General features: G+C 38.2%; 1 protein-coding gene and 1 long non-coding RNA gene across 9 annotated transcripts in view; one reads left to right on the plus strand and one right to left on the minus strand.

Moving 5' to 3' along the window:
* Positions 1–16,749, plus strand: part of UNC79 (unc-79 homolog, NALCN channel complex subunit) — a 118,024-nt gene that overhangs the window by 41,464 nt on the left and 59,811 nt on the right. For all 5 annotated transcript variants that reach the window (XM_056345364.1, XM_056345365.1, XM_056345366.1 and 2 more), the window contains exons 24-30: positions 198–379; positions 1,657–1,858; positions 3,573–3,752; positions 4,815–4,880; positions 9,843–10,129; positions 13,824–14,006; positions 14,818–14,980. In XM_056345364.1, the coding sequence (XP_056201339.1) occupies positions 198–379; positions 1,657–1,858; positions 3,573–3,752; positions 4,815–4,880; positions 9,843–10,129; positions 13,824–14,006; positions 14,818–14,980 (1,263 nt within the window). The remainder of the gene's footprint in view (positions 1–197; positions 380–1,656; positions 1,859–3,572; positions 3,753–4,814; positions 4,881–9,842; positions 10,130–13,823; positions 14,007–14,817; positions 14,981–16,749) is intronic.
* Positions 1–16,749, minus strand: part of LOC130152225 (uncharacterized) — a 78,222-nt gene that overhangs the window by 10,576 nt on the left and 50,897 nt on the right. The window lies entirely within an intron of this gene.

Consider the following 16,749-nt stretch of genomic DNA (forward strand, 5'->3'; position numbering starts at 1 on the left):
ATGGCACAATGATGCAGTAAAATAGAGAAGAACGTGAGACATTTTTGATAATCAAAATTAAAACATTTGCCAGCTATTTTTTGTTGTTACTTTATCATATGTGCATATTTCTAGGTGAGATATATTAATCAGGACATAAAGAAGCCATTGCCTAAATTAATATGCATGTTCTTTTTCTGGGGGCATGGCTGCTGCAGTGGAGAAGGTGGCTGTGTTGTGCAGGTTTTTGGATATTCACTCTGTGACAAAAAACCACCTACTGAAGTACTCTTTGGCTCATGCATTCTGCTGTTTCCTGACTGCTGTGGAAGATGTCAACCCAGCAGTAGCTACAAGAGCTGGGCTATTACTTGACACCATAAAGAGGCCAGCTTTACAGGTAGGTTTATTATATGGGAAAAAATACTTTCAAACAGGAGTCTGAGTTTTCATGCAAAATTCAAAGCGTTCAGGTGTACAGTCACTGCTAATACCTTTTCAAGCAAGCCTTATGGGTCTTGGTAATTGACATATGCACAAAATAGCCAAGTGAAATGATACTGCCCTACCCCCAATTTATCATAGAATCATTTAGGTTGGAAGAGACCTTTAAGATCAAGTCCAACCGTAAAAACTTTGCTTACTGCAAAGGATTAGTGTTGCATTTGAGCTGCTATTGTAGAAAGTGGTGCATGTTTTTTACGATTTTAAAATTTATTGACAATTTTCAATTTAAAAAAATACTAAGTTGTAAGTTTTATGACACCCTGCTGAGCTTACAGTGATAAAATATATTCAAGCAAAACCAAACATGATCTTCATTTTTCAAGGTTCACTTAGGCATGTAATTTTAAGCGTGCGAGAGACCCTGCCAATCAGAATTCTCATGATTAAAACTAAGCAGATATGAAAGTGGATCAGGGCCTACATATACAAGCAAGATTAAAAAAAATAATGTCATAGTACATAATTCAGTTCTAGTTCTCTGGATAATAGAATGAATATGTGTTACTGCCTATGAAAAGCTGTTAATACTTGCTAGTTTTATTCTATGTAGTGCCTTTTCAAAACAGTTTCCAGAGGACTTGAATTCATGGAGTTCACTGAGACTGTTACCAGTATACTGCACTTTCATATTTAATATGTGGGTTTCTTCTCAAACATAAGCCTTGACACTACAACCAAAATCTAGTGCAAATAAAATACAGAAGCATTTTGAGGCAAAGTGCTTCTGATACACTTCGCCACACAGTCTTTCTTCCTTGGTTTGGGCTTGGTGATTCATTCTTTTTGTAACTAAGGGCTTGGTTCAGTTGCCTAAATACAAGCTTTTTCTCAGGCAAGGGTGTGTGAAGAGAATACTTTGATATTGTGTACCAAATGTGCACTAGGACAGAACTTTGCCTATACCTTTGTATTCCTCAAAATCTTAGCAAATTCTACATTCTAAATATGGTGTTCATGTATCTCCTTACTTACCTTACTTTTCCATTGATATAAGTAGCATTAGTTCTGATTTAAAGGACTTGGTAGGAAAACTTTATCCTGTACTAATTAACAGGAGAAGTTGTGAGCTTTGAGCTCCCTTTGCTTTAAAAAATGTTTAAAGTTTTCACATCTCAGTTATGTGTTTGGGGTTTTTTTTCTTTTATTTTTTTTTTTTTTCTTTCTTTCTAGGGTCTCTGCCTCTGCCTTGATTTCCAGTTTGACACAGTTGTCAAGGACAGACCCACAATTCTTAGTAAGCTTTTGCTACTTCATTTCCTAAAAGCAGATATTCCAGCTTTGAGTTGGGAGTTTTTTGTGAATCGCTTTGAGACCCTGTCTCTGGAAGCACAGCTTCATCTGGACTGCAACAAAGAATTCCCTTTCCCAACAAGTAAGCAGAGTCCAAATTGATCTGATCACTTTTTATCAGCTTCTGGAATTTCAGCTGCCTGCAAGGGTCTGAGAGAGATACAGGTCTCACCTGTATAAATTCCCTGAAATTAAGTAATATTTCAGGCCAAAAGAGGATAATTCAGAGTGAGCATTTTTTGACTGCCCGAACACAGGTTAGGCTATACTCTGTCACACCTTTGGGTGTCATGTTTTACTCTCAATAGGATGTGGTTGCCAGCCTTGGTTGAAATGTGGTCTGGTTATACGGTCAGCTGCAACCTGCATTAACCCACTTGTTCTTTTGTAGATGTTCTTATGCTATCAGCATTGCTATTCTCAAAGGCCTAGGTCATGCCTGACTCTGTTCTGTAGTGGTCTGTACAAAGACAGCCCTAGGAGCTGTATGACCTTTGAAAAACAAATATATGGGGCACAGCACAAGAGGTACATGGACTCTTAGAGCCAGTGCTCAGTTAACTATTACTACAGTAATAGTAAATCACTATAGTAATAGTTAACTGAGCACTGGCTCTGAGAGTCCATGTATGCTACAGTGACAAATGTTTGTAAATGTTTGTCCTGTTCATACTTAGTTTCTTGGTAAGATACCACATCTCCTGTTCACCAGAGGGGCCTAAAAAATGATTTGTGTGTGATTGTTTAATGTGCTGTTGTTTAACATGCAATTGAAAACTTTGTTACCCAAGTGGTGGTCCATGAGGTGGATCTATTTCCATCTGATTTCCTTGGAGGAGGTGGGGACAGCTGTTTGGGTGGCATGTGCTCCTTCAGCAGCCTAATGCCTCCTCCTACATTTGCACGGAGCCCAATGCCTAAAAAAGCCCAGGTGCTGCTGCTGCATCCAGACGGGAGATGAGTGGAACTGCAAACATATTTTCTACATATGTGAGTAGCTTGACCCAAAACTGGGAGCTGCTGTCGTGGCCTGAGGAGGGAATCTCGGCACTATTTTCTAGCACCTCTGGCTGCAAATGTAGGGTCATATCTTTAAATATAAATATTTGGGAGTGATTTAAAGTGTAAAATATGCAAAAGATATTTTTGAAGTTTCTTTTTAACCTTTCTCTTTGCCTTTTCAAAGACATAAGTGGTGCAAAGGGTGGGTTCACCGGATTTAGTTGCTCAGATTATTATACTCAAAGGGTTTGAATGCACAAAAACGTAGACATGAGTATAGAGAAGTATTGGTGACCCCATTAAGGTATGCAGTGATACTGTTGGTAACACCACTGTAAATGCATAATCACATTGATTTTTGGAGACGCTGTTCAAATCCAGGATGATAGGCATAGGCAGGACAGGAGGTCAGGGAGGCAAAAATAGAGGCCATGTTTAGGTATGAGTGCACTAAACGTGATCCATACTCATGAGATTTCTGCCATTTTAAATAGGGGGCAGCTCATATTCCGTTAGCCTGAAATTCATGTTTGATTTCAAGAATCTGTTTTTGTCCAGTCTCTAAAGAAAGAAGTAGCAGCATAATTTTTTGAACACAGTTATGCCATTGGTTTTTTTTGGATTTCAGAATGAGAGCATGCAAACAAGTACCTTGCAGATGGACCCTTTGAGCCCATATGGAGCTTTCTTGACTTGAGTGGGACCTGGGGCCCAGTTGCATTTGGCACTTGGCAGCATTAGGGCCTCGCCATGCTGTGGAATGAATCCTAACTTGGTCAATTGCATTTGCAAAGCTATCACTGCTGTCCGGACAAATGTCGCCAACCTCAGTGATGCAGCAATGTGGAAGATCAAGAGGGCTCGTTTCGCACGTAATCGTCAGAAGAGTGTGCGTTCCCTGAGGGACAGTGTGAAGGGACCAGTGGAGTCAAAGAGAGCGCTCTCCCTTCCAGAAACCTTAACCACCAAAATTCGTTGAGTATCTATTTATATTTTTGTGACACACCTGTATCTTATCCCTTAGGGTCGTATCCTATTGCTGGGTACACATCGAAATTGTCAATATTTATCCAATTGGGATAGCAAATTTAGGTTTCTGACTGATTTAGGCATTATTCAGATAATGACAGCTTAGTGAATTTGACAAAGTACATAGACAAACATTATGTCTATGCTGTGCTTGTTTAAAAGGCCAGAATGAAGTGCTCCAAGACTAGTTTATGGGTAGATCTTAACTTTTATTTGTGGATAATACACAGTAGTTTTGTCTAAAATAGGTAGTGTTTACAGAAAAATTCCTCTGTAACTAATCTATTTATTAATGGTAATTATTAATCAGTGTATGCAGTGTATGCTAGACATCTTAAAAACAACTAATGTATCAAATGGGCTTCTGGATATCTTCAGAATTTCTTTGTTAAGAAAACGATGTCCATGCAACACGTGCTTCCTGCCAGCTTGTATAGGAGGACCTAGGTGTTGGAAAACCGTAGGCCTGTATGGAGTGCTGTACAGATGCCTTTCCAAGCAGAAATAAAGCTTACTCATTCTCATTGGAGAATTTTACAAACACAGATTAGTCTTTATATTCAAATTGGACCTCTCACATTGCTCCTATCCATATAACAGGAACTGATAAAATGTTAAAACCTAGGTGCTGGTGAACTGTTAAGTTAAAAGGTAATTTCTTCTCCAGAACAAACACCACCGTATTTTGGGACTCTTGGGTAATCCTTCTTGACCAAGTTCTGATCCTGCATAAGGGCTCCTGTGTGGTGACTCTTATACCAGGAAAACCAAATAATGGAGAAAAGTAGAGTTATAGAACATGGTACACAAAAACTGTAGGGCACAACAGTGGCATGTTTCAAATGGTTACACTCACTGCCTGGCAACAGTGCATGAGTAAGTGAATATAAATATGCTAGCACTGAATGTATGCTGAAGTATAAGATGTCAGTACTGCCTTCTTAAACAGTTGCTCTTGTTTTTGTTTGTTTGTTTGTTTGTTTTTGTTTGTTTGTTTTTTTTTTAAGCTGTGAGCTTGACCAGACATGAGCAGTCTGCTCCAGCACTTGGAGGAACACCAGAGCAAACACCAGGTGGGTTTGACAAAGGGGTATTTTGATGGAACAGGAAAAGGAAGGCACTAGAGCTGACTTTCTTGCTGACTCATGAGATAAATATACGCAAGATGGAAGCTGTCTAAAGACACAGTGAATCATGTCTCAGTGTGGTTCCAAAAGGTGTAAATTGAAGTTTTTCTCTCAATCTGTACTGAAAACTGCCCCCAGCTGTAAATAGTACTTCGTGGCTGGCAGGAGGCTATTCACAGGCAGTCAGCTATGCTGGCAGTGCCTCACCCTCATGTGTTTAGTTGCCCACAGGAATACGTAAAACTTTAGTAGGCTGGCCCCATAGGTCACCTGTGTTCAGGCTGATCTTTGATTTTTTGGTTTTAAAGACAGCAGACAGAATGCTTTTGATTGTTGGTACTGTAAATTGCACTTGTCTCCTCTGTGTGCTTATAGACATCTTAAGTCCTTTATATTTACTGATATTTTGTGAAGATGTCACCCTTTTGTTAGGCATTTGTAGAACAGCTAGCTCAGCAGGCTCCCAGTAATCTCTAAATATTTGTGCCTACTGACAGCTCTTGCTCTGAGTCCTGTGTAGACTGACCATCTGGAAGTGAAAAATCTCAGATTCAAATCTTTTCACATTCCTTCTTCAAGACTTGCAATATTTCCAACAGATACAAATTCAAAATCAGAACAGATCAGCTTACTGGGTGATCAGCTGAAAGGAAAATACGTTGCCAGCATGTGAAATGGACTAGGAGAGCTTCTGAATTAGCAGTGTATAGCCCTGTCATACTAGCCCAGTGAGAGCTCAAAATCAACCCGTTCCTTACAGAACGTATGTGTGTTGTCACAGGCTCATAGAAGGAGCAAGTGAAATAATGGTGCAATGAACAGATGTGACAGTGAGTGATTGTTCTTCATTTAATGGCATCACTCACCTGGTATATACTGAGCTTAGAGGAACTTGTCACACAAGAAGTTGTCAGTGTCACAGTAGGCACTGTGGTTTTATTAGATGTATTTTAGTATTTCAAAGCTTCAGTTTCCAGGCTTAGTTAATTCATCACCCAAGTTTCAAATTAAATTTCCACTAAAAAATGTATATATAAAAAGTTGCATGTAGCTAGTAACCACTGATATGAAGAAAAGTCTCATATGATCCAAAATTATCACAGATGCTTTGGTAACTAGGAGACAAATGACTGTCCCTCTTCTTCCATATTAATTAGTTCTTTCTAAAATCTTATTTTTTTGTAATTTTTTTCAAGGTTTAGTGCATAGTTTTTAACACTTTGCATTGGCATTACTAAGCATATCTGATTCGTCTAAGGAACTAACAGACTCCTAAACGCAGGCTGTACATCTGTTGTAGAAAACCATTTTTTTTTATACATACCACTTGAATGAACCGGTCCTTATGTTCATCCGTTCTTTCCAGATCTAAAACTGTCATCCTTGCACCATCCAAATGCAAGCTAAATTCAACGTGCGTTCTATATGAATTAAACACCAGGATCATGTATTTGTTCTCATATAATCTACAGTACCCTGGACAGTCAGTCAGAGAGTTTCATTGACAGGCACAGAGATCACTATTGAGATGAAGCATAATATAATTTTGATATGAGGCTTTATGTTACATTTTGGTATCTCTTAAAGTAATTTGCAAGTAAAGGGGTCTGATATAAGGGACATGAAGGAGTCTGATATAAAGGATGTGAATAAAGAGGTGAATCTGTGGGCGTAAAGTTAGACTGAATTCAGGAATGGTGGCTGTTGCGTGTTTGGTGATGTCAGATGGTTTTCCTGGGGGGGGATGTGTGTGCGTATGTACACACCTCCTATATAGGCACATATACACAGAAATTGTACAGGTACATACACACATTTTGAGGGGTAAAAGCTACCATAGCCACTGTAAAGACAGAGCTGCTTTGTTGTGCATTTTTAAGTTGAATCTAAACAGCTTGATTTGGTACAGGATACCCTGTATCATGTGTTAATGAAGTGAAAGTTTAGTTCAGGCTTGGTGTAACTTAAGACCCATTTCAGAAAGCAGAAGATCTTCTGGACTCTGAAGGTATATCGATTAAACTGCATTGTAGAGGTTCTGTAGTTTTAAACAAGCAGTTTTCCATTGCTGGTTTGTTGCAGGTTTCTGCATTAGAAATAAAACCAGGAGGTGACTGACGTTCCCTAGACTTGATTCCTAGTAGACCTATGACAAACTGCTCAGGGTGAAGCTCTGTTCACTGTTCTGCTGTATAGTTTTCAGCAAGGGTAAAGTATGAGAAACAAGATTTTAAGGCTTCAGAAAGTGTAGTAGTATTTCTGAAGGTAAAATGTGAGGAAAAGTCCTGTGAGGTGTCTCTTAACTAGTGTTAATGTTATGAAATTCTGACAAAATTGAGCATTTTATCACTGAGTTTTTAAATTATATTGTTCAGCAAGTGAAACTAAAACAAGTTAATCTTTTCAGACTGATTACTCATTGAATTTTTTTTTTTGGAGTACCAGGATTTGCTTAGAGCCTGATCCTTTGTCTCATTTCATCTTATCTTCTTTTTCACATAGAAAATCTCACAACATGTAATAGAGATGAAAATAAGTAGGGCTAAAGAAAACAGTTTAATAGCATCTTTATGAAAAGGGTGGTTTTTTTTTTTGATACCATTTCATGGAAAATTTTAACCTGGAAATATATGGAAAGATTATTTCTCAGTTGATGTCCACAAAGCTGAAGTTATTTTCCGTATCCATTTTTAACATGCTTCTGAAAATAGTACTTGCAGTACCTCTGATTCTAATTAATGCAGAATTTATTGTTTTCTTTTTGCATCTGCAAATCTTGGTCCAGAGAGAATTTTCATTTTGAAGAAAATGGTTTCTGTAAATCAAAAATCTCAGTGAAAACTGTTTGGAATGAGAAATATTACATAATATGAAGTTCATGATTTCTTTTTACCAAAATGAGACCGGTAAAGGAAAGTTATTCTTAAGCAAAAGTCACACTTTCAGAAATGATTCTGAAAATTGCTCCCTCCCCTCCCCACCCTGTTTTATTTTTCACCTATCATAGAAATAGCAGCCTTCTCTCTTGCTCAGCAAAACAGCCAATCAGAAAAAAACCCTTTGCGCAGCCACCAATAAAATATAAAATATTTAGAAATTATTTAAAAAAAAATGTATACACTGCAGTTTTGCTGGTGAATAACCTAAGACAGATGCAGTTGAACCAGCAAAGGAATCCCTTGTCAGAATCACATTGAAAATACGGGTAAAATAGAGCATTTCAATAATTTTTAGTATTTGCTATAAATATGTAGGTATGAATTTACATAAACCCTAAGACATGTAAGTAACTCCGACAGACTAAGTGGGTATTAGTTGATGACTAGTAACCCTAACACAGACATGCAGGAGCAATTTTAAGATTATACTTTGAGCTAATTTTACTTGTAGAGTCTGTACTGTAAAGTTCAACATAAAGTGTTTTTGCAAAAGTAAGTACTATGTCCAATAGTTTAGTTGATAGGATTTATCCTTGAAATGAAAACAAGTAGATAGTTTCATAATTCTGCCTCATACCAGCTTGCTTTATCTCAATTATTTAATGTTAGACTTTTAACCACAAATCAGAAAATACACCACAATATATTTTAGTAACAATTAATTTTAATGTTAACAGTTATAGTGTTTAATAAAGAAACTAAAATTAATGGTGTAATAAAAACTGAATTTTCAAGTATTATTCCATTTTGATGCTGTCAAAATAGTATTTTCTGTTCTCTAGTGGAAATAAATTTTATTTATTTTGCATATAATGCATATAGAATGGATTTTATTTATACAGAAGCATTTAATTTAAATTACTGTTTTGAAGCAGAACATGTTGGAATAACATACTTTACTGTGCGTTAGCTATGCATTACCCAGAATTATTTAATAAAAAGAATCTGATATACTGATACATGAAATAACTTCTGCTTTTTTGTGAATTCGGTTCCTACTGTTAGTTTAATGTAGGTCTTTAGGAACTGCTAAGTACAAAAAAAAGGCCTTACACACATGGTGAAATGGAAGAGGGTAACTCCAAAGGAAATTACTAGAGAATTCTAGTGATGATAAATGCTATTAAAAGTAACTGGAAATATTGAATTTAAAAAATATTGAAGTATGAAAATGAAAATACTTGCCCAGTGGGCAACTGTTATTTGCAGTGTGTTTGTTTTGCTTGGATTGCAATAGCTAGCACCCAGGCTTCCTTGTGCTTTGTAGGTAGCCTCTCATCTTTCACATGATCGTATTTCCACGCAAAGTATTGCTGATTATTATTTCGATTCAGTGTTTATAAACCAAGTCTTAAGCTTGTTCTGTGGGAAAAAGTCATCGAAGTTGTGATTAATGCATAGTATTCCAAAACCTAATAATTTATAGTGCCTATGTTTTGGCCCAAGTTATTTGAGAGAAATATGGAGTCAATGTCAAAAGGGGAAGTCTTCATTCTTTGTTTAATCATTATTTGGTAGAACTTTCTCTCTCTCTTACGTTTACCATTTTGTGCCTCCTCCACTGAAAAAGGCTAATGTCCACTAACGTTTGCAGACGAATGACTGGAAACTATGCCAGATGAGAATTTGGTGGCAGTGGGATTTGATTCTTCTTCAGTGCATAGATGTGAAGGAATAACAACACTCCCTTTGGCAGAAATGCACTGGGATGGGAAGATGAACAGCTCCGTTAAACACGGGAAAGCTGAGGAATGGAATTCAGTGTACACAGTAGGTGTTACTGTGCCGCTGAGCCTGAGGGAACAGAGAAACAATATCCTCAGAAATGCATGCCTGTCTCCTGTGCCTTCACCAGGTGTATTTGGGCAGAAATGGAGCAATGAATCGTGGAAAAAAATTCTGGTGTATTCTGTACCCTGTTTACAGTCTTATCCAGTGTCTGATACCACTGTCTCTCTTGTGCTGATAGGACAACCGTCTCCAGAGAATGATAATACAATAAAAGACCTGCTGCCAGAGGATGCTGGGATTGATCATCAGACTGTCCACCAGCTCATTACTGTGCTAATGAAGTTCATGGCAAAGGATGAGAGCAGCGCTGAGTCAGACATCAGCAGTGCTAAAGCTTTCAACACAGTCAAGCGCCATCTGTACGTCCTGCTTGGTTATGATCAGCAGGAAGGATGCTTCATGATTGCACCACAAAAAATGCGTGTTTCAACCTGCTTTAATGCCTTTATTGCTGGAATAGCACAAGTAGGTGAAGGCACTTACTACTTCTTGCAGCTATTTCAAATTGCTTGATTTTGAAATGGTGGTAGCACAGGCTTCTTTGTACCAAAATAATTGCTGAGTGTGGTAATCCTACTTAAAACTTCTTAACACCTCATCAGTTGGTGAAAGAATTTGGGAACAAGGATGACTGCTTGTTCTTCAGTCTTAGAAGACTCTGTGTAGCCTAACAAAGTGCTTTCTGTAGGTTTTTGCTTTGCAGTTAATAAGTAAACAGTTGAGTAGAAGTATGCTAATCTATATCTTCCTACTAGTACTCTAAACTTGCTGCATCATTGGCTTAGAGAAAACAGTTTTGTGTGCCTGGAGGCATGCAAATACTACAACTCTATGAAGAATTACAGATTGCTCCCAACCTCTTTGCCCTCTTGCCCTAGCCTTTGAATGCCTTACTTACCTTGTGTGTCATTTCCTCCTTTCCCATTCAGGAAGACCTGGGACCCACGTGCTCTTGCTTGTTTTGCTGCATGAATGGTCTGTAAATTGTTCATTTTGCAGGAGACTCATTCTCCTTCTTCCTCAGAGTGCACTGGACATTCTATTCTCCCTTTCCTGGGGAGTGGTGCCACCATGGTGAACTTCTACCTATATTGCTGTGATAAATGGCTGAGCACATCCTTGCCTTGTGCCTTCTTTCTCCATTTTGTAAGAAGGACTGTAATTTCTTACCTCACAAGGCTTTCCTAAGGCTCAGTTAATTTTTACTAATAGAGTAGTTGGTGATGCTAGGCTGAAAAACATTTCACACTTAGGGAAGTGTTCTTATTACTTGCAGTGAACCATCATCATCATCACTTTCACACTTTTTCCTTAACACAGTCTCTCATAAAGAGACTCAGGGGAGAGAGAGGGCTGTGATTTCAGTTCTTCCTCTGCCCCAGCTCTTAAAATACTCACTATAACCTTCAAACACTGCTCAAAGCTATCCTGGCCTCTCCGTATCTGCAATTCTTACCAGGATTTTCTGGTTTATACATTGGAATAAGTGATTTTTTTTTTAAAGTCAGTTGTAATGTAGATTCTTGGATAAACTTTCACAGTTATGAAGAAGTGAAGAAGTCAGGTATCCATGTTTCAGCAGGCCAGATAGGTGTTAGTGTAAACTGGGTAGCTGCAAATGCATTGTGATCCTTTGTCTTCGAACACCATTGCTACATGGTAGTAATCATCTTTGTACAGTTTTAAGCAGAGGCATGTAAAAGGACCTTGAGGCTGCTTACCATTATATTGAGAGTCTGGAAGTGGCAGTTCAGATCACAGGGCAGTGTCTTCCACATTTGGCTACGTTTTCCAAGTTTGGATTCCCAAACTTTAGTGTTCATAATTGACCTGATTTTTGGAAGTACTACTTACTGCAACTCTGAATACGACCCCCTGCCTTTCCTCTTCTGCCTTTAAAACGTCTCATGATAGCCAAATTCACCATTTCTGTTTGAAAAGTTTCATAGTTGAATCCTGACTCCCCTGATGCCAAATAGAGTTTGAAAACTTCAGTAGACCAGGGTTTTTCTCCATGTAGCAAAAATCAAAACTTTAGTTTATATTTTGGGTTGTGGTTTTTTTTTTCTTTTTCTCCTTAGGTGTAGGGCTGCTTTGTGTTGGGAATCACCTTTGATGCTAGCAAAATGCTATTTGCAATCTGAAGATGCGTTTACAGAGTGAAAACTCAGTATGGGCTCTCGGATCAATTTTGGATACACTTCCGCCCCTAGTCATAAATATTTGCTTTCCTCAGTCAGCTCCATAAAGGTTGGGATTAGGCTGACTTGCTGGTTCACTAGGCTGGTTCATTAGGCTGATTTTGATTCCAATCTTGGCTGGAATGGTCAGCTCAAGAAAAAAAAATTCTTAGTATTTGGCATCATGAAATCTGAGTATTTGGGATGCTTGAAAGCATACAATGCCTTTTTCTCCCCGCAGCAGGAGTGGCCACGTTCTGGTGTTTGCAGTCGCTGCGGTGCTGCCCCGCATGGTGGCAATGTTGTCCCAGCCTTGTCGGGGTGCGGGCTCAGCTCAGCACCCTAGGCTGGGCTCTGCTTAGCTTTTGCAACATCATTTATTCCAGATCTTACTGTGACTAAACAGACAAAAATGGGTCTGCTCAGCTTCAGACACGTCTGCATTACAGTACTGTACTGTGCTAAGGCAGGGTTCTGTCTTCCTTGTACAGAGGAGTTTTTCCCAACCATGCTATGTAACTGTATCACACACTGAGGGGAGAAGGCATCACAGTGAGGACCATATTTGGTGATTATATATCATCTGTTCGACAAGCTAACCCTACATGGATGGACATGAGATTCATCTGTTTAGCTCTATGCCTGCAACACAAAAATTTGAGACAGCTGCACATCGAACTAGAGAATTTTTCAGGGAAAAACTTAAATGTCAGCTTGTTCAGGAGGGGACTTGAGAGATGAGTTCTGTGTTTGTAAATTAGGATTTTCCCCTTGTTCTAATAAAAATAAAACTAAAAAAAGAAGTACAGACCTGAAGGAAATGAATGATGTGGATGAAACTGATGTTTGTGTATGTTTAGATGTCCAGGGCTCTTGACAAAGCACACTAAGGCCACTGAAACTGCATGGATGTGTTAGATCTTGGGGGCTGTGCTGGAGTTTCCTTGGCTCGATGTTATACCTTCCTGGGTGTCAGCCAGTCTAGGTTAGTGTAAGACAAGGGCTTTGTGGATCCTTGTTATGATGTAGTTTAGCTGCTGATTTCAGGACATATGGTTTTAAATAAAAATGGCTGATTTGCAAGACTGATGAGAACGTAATGAAAAATAGCAATGCGGTTTCAATCAAAACCACAGCTGTGTCACGGTAGTGGGAGTATGTGGCCACACTGCACCTAACCATCGGGATTCAAACCTCTAGGATAGGCATCAAATAGCATGACACTCTTCAAAGGTCATGATGGTGGCAAGGCTTATGACTAGTAGTAATAACAGCAATCTTTCTACAGCAACACTACCACTTAAAATTTTTGAGCATTTTATTTAAAGCAAGATATTTTTCATTAGCTTTATTCTTGGATCCTTTAGGATTTGCGTGCTTAGGCTTTCTGTGTGACATTGCAGACACACTTTTACCTTTGCTATAGTGAAGAGTGGGATTCTTGTCTCATTGCCTGATTCCAAAATGTGAGGCTTAAAACCCCCCAGCAGCTAATGTTGCAAGCCTGATGAGAAAATAATGAAAACTGGAAATGCATTGTTAATACAAGAAACCCAAACAACCAAAATACACACACACACCTCGCTGCAAACCCCACAATTGCATCCTATCTGTTAAACAGGGGATGTACCTAATATGGTTTTGACTCCTGAAGCATGATCAACTTACACTATAATACAAGGCTATCCCAGCATAATATGTTTTATGAACTTGCCAATGTATGTTAAAATTTAGACTGTGCAGGATGAGAGCTTTCAGAACATGTCACCTTTTTTTTTTTTTTTTTTCCATTGTACCTGTCTAGCTAAAATGAGAACACGCCAAGCTGGCAGAAAGTTTCTAACTGATTGTGAGACTTCCTTAAAAACATCTTGTTTCTTTTCACTTAACTAGTACCTCAACTGTATTAATAATTTTTCTTTTCAACATCAGTGGATTTTATTTTGGTGAGCTAACTCCTGTGGTAATATTCTTTTCAGGTGATGGACTATAACATCAACCTGGGAAAACACCTTCTTCCCTTGGTGGTGCAGGTGTTGAAATATTGCACTTGTCCTCAGCTAAGGCATTATTTTCAGCAGCCTCCTCGCTGCTCCCTCTGGTCCCTCAAACCACACATCCGGCAGATGTGGTTAAAGGCTTTGCTTGTCATTCTTTATAAGGTAAGTGGTCTTAAAAAGATGCTGTCCACATTAAAATTTATACTTCAGTTTGAGATTTATTGTAGGGAATGCATAACTGTACTGCAAGTGAAAATAACTGTAAAGAACACTTTTGATTGATTACTCATTACATTTAATTTCACTGTCTGAAGTAATTAAGCTTTCATCTGTGCTACTGACCTATTACTTCTGCTGCCTATAGTCTTTGACATGGTTACCTGAAAAGGAAAGATATGGATTTGAAAATAGGAAAATGCTATATTAAGTTCCAATAAACAGTATTTTGAGTAATTTAGACTTAGTTTACAAAAAAATCAGTAGCTTTAAATGGAGGGGTCAGCTTAGCAGCTTGTATTTAGCTGAGTGTTGCTTTTTAGGAAGTATTGTTAAAATATGATGTATTTATGCCCTACGATGGAGCTGTGAATACTTTTGGTAAGCTTAACAAATTTTTAGCAGGTCTGTAGAGTGTACAAGGAAGTAGAGACACTAGGAATGAATGTTAACATGCTGATTGAAATAGAGTATTTGGAGAACAGTTCTGATGAGAGACCTTTTGTGTTATTTGGCTTTGTCATATAAAAGTCAAGAAAACAATATATTGAATGTTACTAATAGGGATATTTTTTAAATTTTTAAATAATTCTGTGTACAAAGTTGAAAGCAGTCCTGCTTCTCATGATGTATTTAGAAATGTATGATCAAAGGAAGGCAAAGGGCATCAAGCTGACAATATTCTTGTAATTTTTCTATTTTACTGCCTATGTTTATCTAAGGAGAAAAGCTGAAGTTTTTCTTTTTCACTGAACAGTACCCCTACAGAGACTGTGAAATCAGCAAGATTGTACTTCACCTAATCCACATCACAGTCAATACCCTCAATGCTCAATATCACAGCTGCAAGCCCCATGCAACTGCTGGTCCTTTGTATAGTGACAACAGTAACATAAGCCGATACAGTGAAAAGGAAAAAGGTACTTACTTTTAACACTCTCGTTTATATGATAGCCATTGTTTTAATTCATTGAGTCTTGCAGATGTTGTAAAGATGGGTAAATATGGTCTGAATTTTGGAACGTAATACTAAAAATTTAGTCCAAGATGTGACTTACCCGACCAGCTGTAGCCATCTAGAGTAAAAGAAATTCACAATTTCTCTGTAGGCTAAGCATAGCACAGCAGTCTAACATCTCTCTAACTACCTTAGACTTAGTAGTTCAGTTGCCATGCCTGGATAGTCCTTGGTCTTTTCTATGACAATATTAACTGATCGTGCCCTCACGCTAATTGTCCAACCAGCCTGACACCGCATTCTGATTATGCTTTATAATAACATGGCATAGTAGCAAATATTTGATGTTGAAAAGAGAAAATTATGAATTCAATCTATAGTTTGTTTTTCTCTGTAAAAGGAGGTGAAGTTGACTAGCTTACATGCAGATGTGTATGATGTGGGTGTCTAAAGGCAGAAGAGAATGGTTCAACCCTTAGAGTCTGTGTCCAATTGTTCACTCTGTATGTGCTTGCTAGCTGTAGCAGAGGTATTGTCATGGTGTGAACTGGTGTAAGATTGGGGCTTGAAATAACATTGTGTCACTGAGTATAGTTCCTTACAATTACAAAGTTTATTATGTGATAAGTATTTATGATCAAAGTTTAACAGGTTCTTTTGATGTTAATCTGTAGCTGCCTCTCAACTATTTTGCCTTTTAGCTGCTATTTGCTATTTACATCTGTCTTCTCTAACAGTCTGCCTAGTGTGCAGCAAACTCTTCTTCCAAAGAACACAAGAAGCACCCCTTTTATGCATGTCAATACCTTTTTCCTCTTTTCCTGCTTGTTGCTCATGAAAAGATATCCAGCAGAACAAGGACACAAAATTTTGTTTATGTGAACACTCTATTACTCAGCTCTAGCAAATTAAAGCAGCCTTAAAATGGATGTAAATGGTGTGTTGCATATACTCACTCACTTGGACATTCTATATTGCTAGAGGAAGGCTAAGAGAATTCAGATAACTATAGACTTACTATGAATTTGTTTTGAGCTAATGACTTAATTCATAATGACTTAATAATGCTGAAGGTAATAATAATGCATTTATAAAATGCATTCAGTTTCTGGATTGATTCTGAGATGTTTCTAAGACAAAGTGAAGTGCCTAAGTACCCAGCTTGCTGTTCACAGTAAGTGCCAAGTTAGATTTAGAAAACTCTGTTCCAATCGCATGTCCAACATTGATTCCCTGGGTGGCCTTGTGTCTCACTTCATCATTGTTTCCCTATGTTTAAAGTAAGGGGAATAATATTTACTTACTTTTCAAAGCTGTTGTTGAAGGGGTTTGGGCTTCTCAGGGGTAAAGGACCATAAATGGGCAAATTTTGCTCTGTAAATGCTGACTTAATCATAGGGCTGATTCTCCTCTGCTGAAGTGCTGCAGAAAAAAGAGGATGTAGAAAAGTTTTCTTTCACTTGCAAGAAGCAGCCAGTATAATTCCATGGGGAGCTGCAAAGTTGAAGCCTTTCCCACCTTTTCTAAGGAGGCTTGTTTAGTGCTGCTCAGGTAGTGTGTGTGCTGTTGTCATCATCAAGGGTGGTGTTTAAATGATGAATAGATGAGGGTTTCATTGTCAGGCAGCAAGAATCCCTATGCTAAAGATGGATTTTCCCACTGTTGAATCTTTTCCTTAATTTTTTTTGTCAAACTGTTGTGGGGATCGTGGCGACTGTACAGCGTGTTGTA

The sequence above is a fragment of the Falco biarmicus genome, chromosome 7 (assembly GCF_023638135.1).
Source record: "Falco biarmicus isolate bFalBia1 chromosome 7, bFalBia1.pri, whole genome shotgun sequence".
NCBI classification, from domain to species: domain Eukaryota; kingdom Metazoa; phylum Chordata; class Aves; order Falconiformes; family Falconidae; genus Falco; species Falco biarmicus.